General features: G+C 29.8%; 1 protein-coding gene across 1 annotated transcript in view; it reads right to left on the reverse strand.

Annotated features, from left to right (window-relative positions):
• The window catches only part of LOC119677223, a 13,850-nt gene extending 9,176 nt beyond the window's left edge, over positions 1-4,674 (reverse strand). The window contains exon 1 of the mRNA XM_038088494.1: positions 4,075-4,674. Coding sequence (XP_037944422.1) covers positions 4,075-4,674 — 600 coding nt within the window. The remainder of the gene's footprint in view (positions 1-4,074) is intronic.
• Between the last annotated feature and the right edge of the window lie 5,443 nt (positions 4,675-10,117).

Genomic DNA, 10,117 nt, shown 5'->3' on the forward strand with positions numbered 1-10,117 from the left:
ATGCTCCATTCACGAAAATGTACGATTAATGATAGATGGAGTAAATATAAAAGCACTGACTGCATGCAGTAGGGAGCCGATAAATGACTATAAAGATTGTCTACACCGCATGATTTGCCATGCTTCAAGCACAGAATGCTTTTTAGGAACCTGTGCCAAATGTCCTAGAACTGAAAACATTAATCGACAACTTCTGGAGATATTTGATGACAACATGATTGAAACCGTTACATATAAACAATGGATTCGTGAAGAGTGATGCACATTGAAAACCTTGACATTACCAATAGACGAATATTTGCAATCCTTAACAGACGGTTTAGACAAATTGCTATTGCATTCCTTTATCGTTAAGAAACAGGCAGAGTTTTTAAATGATAAGAAAAGCAACTTAGCAAAAAATGAATGCATAGTTTTATGTGATTTTTCCGAAAATTATGCCTTTGTTGTTCAAAACTCTGTTCAAGGTATTCACTGGAATAATAATCAGGCAACGATTCATCCGTTTGCAATATACCACCGTGATGAAAATAAAAAACTACAAATAAAAAATTTCGTCTGCATATCTGACTGTTTACATCACAACACAACTGCTGTACATTTGTTCCAAAAATACGCGATCAAATTCATTAAAAAAATTAGTACGGATATCAAAAAAATTATATATTTTTCCGATGGATCGGGTTCACAATACAAAAATAAAAAAAATTTTATTAATTTAACTCATCACAAAGCAGACTTTGGTTTGGAGGCAGAATGGCACTTTTTCCCAACTTCACACGGCAAAGGACCATGCGACGGCTTAGCTGGTACCTTAAAGAGGAATGCTGCAAGAGCTAGTTTTCAACGAATACATAATCCAATTCAAACACCAAAGGAATTATTTAACTGGGCTAACGAATGTTTACCAAATGTTGTGTGCCATTTCTCAACATCAAAAGACTATGAAGCTGAAGAAAATAAGATTAAACACCGTTTCGAAGCAGCTACATCAGTTAAAGGTACATTAAAATATCACTGCTTTATTCCTAATTCGAAAACGATATTAATGGCAAAAATATTTTCTTCTGCATACATTTCAGATTATGTATCAATAATGAAATGATTATTAATAAAATCAATACAAAAACTTAAAAAAAATATTTTGTTTATAGTTCTTTACAGTTTATCTCCATATAGAATTGTTTACAGTTTATTTCCTATAACAATTCGTACCTGCTTAAAGAATTTCTTCAACTGTGTAATTATGTGCTGCAGTTATACAGGTAGTTCAGCTAGTGTGGAACTAATTAATTTTTAAACTCATCAATATAAGAAAAAGTTCATAAAACGGTTTAATTATGTTAAAATTCATAATTTAAAAATAGAGATGATGCGGAACTAATTTAAAATGTGAATATTGTGTCACTTTTCTTGGAAAATTGATTAAAGGATATTATGGTGCGTATGAGTAACATGAAGGACACCTGATAAATTAATTTTTTTAAATTACTTCTGGAAGCAATATCACACTGAAAATATTTATTTTCGAAGAAGAATTTATTGTTTAATCGGAAGTAAAAGTAAAAATGAAAAATTTGTGTGACGTATTCCTCTATTTTTTTTTTTTACTGAAAAATCGTGTGTATGTGTTTGGAGTGATGTGAAGGATAAATAAATTTTTTAAAAGTACTTCCAACGACAATATCGTCCTGAAATTTTTGAGTTTTATGTACAATTTTATTACTAATTGAAATCAAAAATAGTATATAAGAATATTTGTAGTATATTTTTTGAAAATTCATTCAATGTAAATATAGCACGCATGTGTTTGATGTGTTTTATGAGAAAAAAAAAATTTAAAAAATTTATAAAAATCGGTGCCATCATGAAAATTTTTATTTCTTAGTAAAATTTAAAACTGAATCTAAATAAAATATAAAAAATGAAAAATGTTGCGTAACGTTTTGAGATATCTTTTTTTTTGAAATTTAACGGTTAATATTAGTACTTAAATATAAACAATCTTAATTGTTTAAACAATTTCTTAAAAGTTCAACCAATTATCTTTAAAACGCAATAAATTTCAAGTTTCTACCTTTTATAGAACTTGAGATATAGCCATTTGAAAATGTCTCTACAATGCCAATTCTCAAAACCCCATGGGTCCATATCTCCTAGGAAAAAAATTACAAAATTTTTTCCCGAGATACGGGTCTTCTTATTTTATGAAAGGAGCTCATAAAAAAAATTTGTAAAAGAATGACCCATATATCCTAATACATTATAAGATATTTTCAACAAATGCTATTTGTTGAGAATATTTTTACGCCACAATGTTACTCTATCTAAATGGACAGCATTGTTTGTAAGTTACAGCAAGTGAAGTTATTTAAATACCCCAAGTTTATTATTATTTTTTATACACTTGTTTCATAAAAGATACCATCTAATGCTGTTCCTTTAGTGCAGTACATGTATAATTTTTTAATGCGCGCATACAAATTAAATAGTAATGTCATATTTTTATTCTAATAAACTTAAAATTAAAAAGTTAATACAGTAATTCACGCATAAATTCATTAATAAATATGTCACGATTTAGACGCATTCATTAAGCAGATCAATTATGACCAAATATACATACATATGTATGGCGTGTTCATTAGAATGGAACACAGTTAAACGTAAAGCATTTTTCCGTGAATTACTATATTATTATATTATTCAAAATATTAAGAAAGCTTTTATTCAAGAGTATTAATCAATTGTTCTTTTTCTCTCTTTCTAAGGATACCAATTTATAATATTAAATTATTCGAATTATTATTTTATGTTTTGGTTATGTTCTTTTTTTTTATTATGTTTTAATTAAAACTTTAATTTAATGAAGAATAATTTTAATATATAATTTTTAATGTATTAGTTTCATTCATAAATAAATAGAACTCTTATTTTGTTGTTCATTTTAAACAAATTAATCTGCTTAAATTATTTATTTATTGGTACAGATATTACAGCCTATATTGTAAACTATCTTTAATGTTTCTGATGTTTTTATTTTACAACTATAATATATAATAATATAAAAAAACAATTAAAATCTAAAGGAGTATGTAAACAAAAATGCTTAAAGCAGGATATAAACGGTGCTACATGTATGCAGACAAGGTAAGCGTGCTACCAAATCGCACCGTCTATATTCAAGTTTGCATACTAAATTTCGGTCTGAGACATGTATGCGGTTAAATTAAAACTTTTCAATTATTTGTTAAGTATGCACACATGTCTGATTGTGTATATCGAAATCTGCAGACTTCGGAAAAAATTTAAAAAATAATTGAAAAAGTGTTCGACATTTATTTTCTTTAAAAGAAGCAAATTTGAAAAAAGTGCTATAAACAATTATTAAAGTTTATATATTTTAAAAATTATTTTGTGCTAAAAACATTTTTAAGTAAATTTTTATATATAAAAATTATTTTGTGAATAAAAATATTAAAATAAAACATTTTAAAGAATTAAATTCAAAATAATTTTAGTTTTAATAATGAAAATAAGAAATTATGTTTAATTCTAAGAAATATGAAATCTTTATATAATGAAATAATGAAATAAATAACATGTTGCTATTATCATCATCTCAATTCGTTCAGCTTCGATTACTTTGGCACTCAGTACTTGCTCCGCTGTTGTTCTGAACGCTGTAGAAAATAAATCAAAATGGAGCATGCATACTTTATTTCAAAGTGTATAGCAAAGGGCATACTTGAATTTCATACTTGGTGTGCAGATATGTAGCATCGTCTATATCATGCTTAAATTACAACAATGAGTATGTAGTGGTTTAATATGTTTACTTTTTATTTCTTATAATTATTTATTACAAACTATTATTTAAATTTTATTATTGTTAAGAAGTTTTCCATTTATTCACGTGTTGTTTTATATTTTTCCAAAACTACTACTGGCGGGAACTGCGGATATTGTTGTCTCCCTTCTGCCTTGTTGACAGTTCTTTATTTATATTTTTTGGTGCTGCCACAGTACTCCCCCCTAAGTGATGGAGTCACTGAATTTGGTTGGAAAGCAAACGTTGCGTCCTGATTTTATCAGGTTAGCTGTTGTATTTGGTTGCACAGACTGGTCGCCATTAACGTTGTTTGGAGTGTGGTATACCATTGATTTGTTGTGGATGTCAATGTCTGTATCGGGACATATGAAAGCAGCTTTAAGACGATCTATGCTGACTGTTTGTTCTTTGTTTTCGATCAGTATTCTAAACGTCTTGTCATTTCGCTCTAGTATTTGGTAAGGACCATCGTAAGGTTGCGTCAATGGGGGTTTTACCTTGTCATTTCGTATAAATGCATGCGTGGATGAGCTTAGAGCCGGTTGGATGTGGTAGCCTCGGTCTATATGATGCGATACCAACGTTGACTTGACGCTTTGCATTTGTTCTCTTAGCTTGGTTATGAAATCGTGTTGATTTATATTTCTGTTGCTAGGGTTGCTTACTATTTCGCCCGGTAAACGTAGAGTTTGGCCATATAGCATTTCAGCAGCAGAAGCTCCAATGTCTAGTTTAAAATTCGTGCGTAGACCTAACAATACTATTGGTAAAACTTCTGCCCAAGAAGTTGTTTGGTGGCACATTAAAGCTGCTTTTAATGTGCGGTGAAATCGTTCCACCATTCCGTCACTTTGAGGATGGTAACTCGTAGTTCGTAAGTGTTTGCAACCGATAACTTCAGCTAGTTGGTTGAACAATGAAGATTCAAATTGTCTTCCTTGGTCTGTTGTGATACGTAAGGGTACGCCAAAACGTTCGATTCATTGAGTAATCAGTGCGTTTGCGATGGTTTCCGCTGATTGATCTGGGATCGGAATTGCTTCTGGCCATCGGCTGAAACGGTCGATGATGGTTTCTAATATCAGCATCTATAGAAGGCCAGAAAAATTTTTCAGCTATCATTTTTGTTGTGCCCCGAATGCTGGGATGAGACAACCCATGCGTAGCTTTAAAGATATGTAGCCGGTATTTCTGCGGAATGTAAGGACGAATTCGCCCAGTTGAAACTTCGCAATAAATTTTATCTGATATTGTTGGTAAAGATAAAAGTTTGATTTCGATGGAATTGTTGTTTTTGATATCTTGCAGTTATGGGCAACATCGTTGTAATCCAATTATACAATCGTAGTCGATTTTTGGGATGCTAATACTATCTATCCGCGAGAGAAAATCTGCTGGGATGTTGTCTTTTCCGCTGACATGAACGATAGTCGTTGTAAATTGACCTATATAATCAAGCTGATGGACTTGACGTGGTGAAGCCTTATCGGACTTTTGCTGGAATGCGAACGTGAGTGGCTTGTGGTCAGTTATTAACACGAATTCACGACCTTCTAACATATGTCGAAAATGTTTTATGCCCTGATATGCGGCTAACAACTCACGATCGTATGTGCTGTATCGTTTTTGTGTATCTGTTAATCATTTAGAGAAAAAACCGAGTGGTTGGAACATGCTGTCTATCACTTGATGAAGAACTGCGTCGAGAGCTTTATCCGAGGCGTCTACTTGTAATGCAAGCGTAGCAGTTTTTGACGGATGAACAAGTAGTGTCGAGTTTGTTAGTTCATCTTTACATTTTTGGAAGATTGTTTTGTTCATTTCGGTCCAGCATAACGGTATGTTGTCGTTCTTCTTGTTTCCTTTTATCATTTGTTGAAGTGCAGTTTGAGAATCTACAGCGTTTAGTACGAACATGCGATAAAAGTTAAGTAATGCTAGAAATCTTCTTAATTCTTTTGTTTTTGTTGGAAACGGGTACTCGATGATGCTCTTCACTCGATCTGGTAGAGGTTGAATGCCCTTTTCACTTATGAGATAACCAAGAAATTTTACTGTGTTTTGAGCAAAAACGCATTTTGATACGTTTATTATTAAACCATGTTTTCTGAATCGTTCGAATAATTGTTGCAAGTGTTGCCTGTGCTCTTCTTCGTTTGCTGATGCAATAATGACGTCATCAATATAGGCAAAGGCGAATTCGAGATCTCGTAATACTTCGTGAATGAAGCGTTGAAATGTTTGACCTGCATTGCAAAGTCCGAATGTCATGTTAGTAAATTCAAATAATCCAAATGGAGTTATGATCGCCGTTTTTGGAATATCCCCCGGTTCAACTGGTATCTGGTGATATGCCTTAATCAGGTCGATGGTTGAAAAAAATTTTTGGTTATATAACATGTGTGCAAAATCATGTATATGAGGAACTGGGTAACGATCTGGGATGGTGATTGCATTTAAGCGACGGTAATCTCCACGAGGTCTCCAACTACCGTCTGGTTTTTTTACCATATGTAAGGGGCTAGCCCAATTGCTACTTGATGCCACAAGTATTTAATAATTGAATAGTTTTTAGGTGCATTTAACAAGTGAAAAATCAAGAATGATAATCTGCCAAAATATCAAAAGACTGATTTTTTGTTTTCAATCAACAAAGAATGAAATAAATTCTTTTTAAAAAATGAAAACCGAAATTTTAAACGTCGATTTTTGTTTTTTATTTTTTATTTTTTTATATATTAATTTTTATTTTGTACATTGTAATTTCTATTTTCAAGTTCAATTGCATCATATCTTTCCTATTAATAGCCAAATGTTTATGATTTACAAAAAAAAACAAAAATTTGCATTTCGAATTTGATGTTTTATATCTTTTTCAGGTCCCATAAGACACTGAAAAATTGTGCAAAATATGACCATCAATAAACCTATGTATATATTTTAACAAAATAATTCAATAAGTTATAATATAACATCTATATAACATATGACATCATAAATATTTAAATTGTTTATGTATCGAAATTCAAGCAAATCGGTTAAAAAACTAAGAAGTTATACATTATGTATGATCATTTACGTTATAAGCAGTCTCAAATACAGTTTACTTTATTTTATAAATTGCATTTCTTCTTTTTTTTATATATTGACAATTTTAAATTTAAACTCAATATTTATTATAAAAGTTATAAAACCTCTATTTTTCATTTTTTAAGTGTTAATTCAGTTTTTGTACATGTGGTTTAATTCTGTTATATTATATTATGTTATTTTATTTTGCACATTATATTATATTAGGCTGTGTAAGAAAGTAAATATAAAATAAATTAACTTTTGATTTTTCCACAATTCTATTATTTATGTTTTTATGCACTTTGTGCACATTAACATATGTGTAATCCGTTATTTGCTACTAAAATTTAAGTTTAATGTTTATATCTCCTAACATTTACTCCTTTCTACAATAAATTACAATATAAGAAATTAATAAAACAAGAGTTATAGGTATTCATCTTATTTAATCAAATGAAAATGGTATTACAATTCTGGTTGTATTTAAAAAATCCATTCTCACTCTAGAAAATAAAAATAATTTTTATTAATAAACAACAATCATAAAAAATAATTTTATATTCATTTTAATTAACAATAACATAACATAACATAATTTAAAATAATATCTTAAATATTGGACACCACAAATCAACGTTTTAATTAAACAATTTTAATTATAGTTAAAAATAAATTATTTCACTTTTTATTAATAATAAGTTTAAATCAAATCAATGCAAGATAACAATTATAAATTCACGAATATTTCTCATTCTAAATGAATAAACTTGTGAATAAATGTTTCCATGTTGACTATAAGAGTATAGATATAATGCATAGGCAGCTCTATATAATAATAATGATAAACTAATTATTAAATATAATGATCAATTAAGAATTTTATTAATTAATGAAATTTCACCTTATAAATTTAAAGTAGGAGGAGCATCTATATTTCTAGAACTTAATAAAAACCATTATAAAGTTAATGATGCTATGAAATTTAATAATTCCTTATTGATTAATAAACTTCGATTTTCTAACTGTTGATATCTAATATTAGTTAAACAAAATAAATCTGAGAAATATAATCCATGTTCAGGTAACATATTAATCTAACAAGCAAAGAAAATTAAAAAAACCTAAATTATTGAAGAATGCAATCATTTATAATTTTTTTTTTTATATACTTATACATTTATTTATTGTATATTCTCTTACAATGAAACTAATAATAACTTTTAAAATCTTATCATTAATTACATCATATTATAATTTTTATTTCAACTATACATTGTATAAAATAAAATAAGTAAACCTTATATCACGAACCTCACTTAGAACAATGAGTTAAATTTCATTGGAGTGAATGTTAGGTGGTTTATTAAGACAGCAGTTCAACTTTATCAGATTACTTAAAAGAAAGGTGCGATTTTTACTTCAAGCTATTGAATATTAATTAATAGCTGGACGGTCAACTTTTTTTAGACGGGAAGTAGTGGATAGATGTGCGAGATTTCTTGCTAGGAGATTAACATGTTCTGTCAGCCTTTTATTGTATTTTTTTCTTATATTGTCAAATACAGTTTTAACTAGGGAAATTTGTGGTCTCGGTGGATAGTTTCATTCCTGATATACCATAGGGCACCAGTGATTGTTCTCAGTATTTTTAACTGAGCTCTTTGAATAATTTTAATATTTGAAGCACTAGCATTACCGAATAGCTGGATACCATAAGTTCATATTGGTATTATGATGCCGTTATACAAGAGTACTTTATACTCTAGGCACAGGGAAGATCTGCTATTAATGAGCCAATGCAACTTAGAGGTCTGGAGCTTCATCTGAATTTTTTTGGCTTCAATATGTTTGCGCGAGTTAGTCGTCTGTCTAGGTGAATACCTAAGTACGTTATATTATCTGCTTGTGGTATGGGAATATTATTTTGTAAAATTGTTGGAGATGTACTCCGATTTAAGGTAAAAATTACGTGTCTACATTTCAGTTCATTAATTTTAATTCGTCATTTTTACAACCATTTCTCCACCGGAAATAAGTGAGATTGAAGTTCATTTAAAGCTAGCACAACGTTTTTGTTTCGACATAAAATTGTTGTATCATCAGCAAATGTTGTGGTGACGACTGAGCTACTTATTGGGACATCAGATGTGTAATGTACATACAAGATAGGGCCAAGAACACTTCATTGTGGAACGCAGGCTTCTATTGGGAAATTATAAGAAGTATGTGATTTACATTTAACTTTAAAGCTTCTGTTATGCAGATACGATTCTAAAACTGAGTGGACATTTGAAGGTAATGAACAGCTTATCTTATGGTATATAGGAGCCTATTGTGTTATACAAATACCGCGAAACAATATTCTCTGAGCTTAAATGCATGTCGTATTTCGTTCGTTACACGAATCACTTGCTCAATAGTTCCATGTTTTTCCCTAAAACCAAATTAGTGGGAGAGTATTACGTTTTGACCGTCAAGGAATGGGGTTTCCTAGGACCACTTTATAAAAGAACATTTATTTACAAGTTTAGTTTCGTACGCCAGCAAATAAAGAAACATTGATTTATTTTATTGATATAAATTTTAATACCATAAGTCATTTGCATAAAAATTGTTTTAAATTTGCTTCTTTTATGGAATACTCTAGTATACTAAACATTAAAGAATTTTTAATTATTAGTAAGTATAACAGTAATAAGAGAAAAAACTAAGACATTCGATAATTAAATAAAAAAATTTTAGAGCTTAATATTGCATGTTTTTCATTTGAGCAAGCTTTGCAAATTGTTTCGCTGTGGTCTTGGGCAGAGACACTTGTGTACCCTTTATCCACTGTAATATTTCGCCAGGATCCAGATGTGGGTCTGATCATTCGGTTCACTACAGCCTTTGTCGAATTGTGTTAAAAAAATGGTCAATTTGGATGCATGCCTATATAAACTTAAAAATTCAGTGCATAAAATGTTCGAACAAATTCGTAGGATAAACAGTCGCGTGAGATGAAAAGAACCCAACGGAATAGAAAACAACCGCTGACCATTAATTGAATGAAACTCAGAAGAATATATGTAGGACAGAGTTGCATGAGGCTACATAAAAATACAGTAGCTTATATTTTGTCAGCTGTGAATTATTTTATTTTTGTTAAAACGCAAAGCTTTTTTTACCCTTCGGCGGATTGAGTACAATTAATATTTTAAATGGAATATTTTA

Source organism: Teleopsis dalmanni, chromosome 2 (genome assembly GCF_002237135.1).
Source record: "Teleopsis dalmanni isolate 2A chromosome 2, ASM223713v2, whole genome shotgun sequence".
Taxonomy (NCBI): domain Eukaryota; kingdom Metazoa; phylum Arthropoda; class Insecta; order Diptera; family Diopsidae; genus Teleopsis; species Teleopsis dalmanni.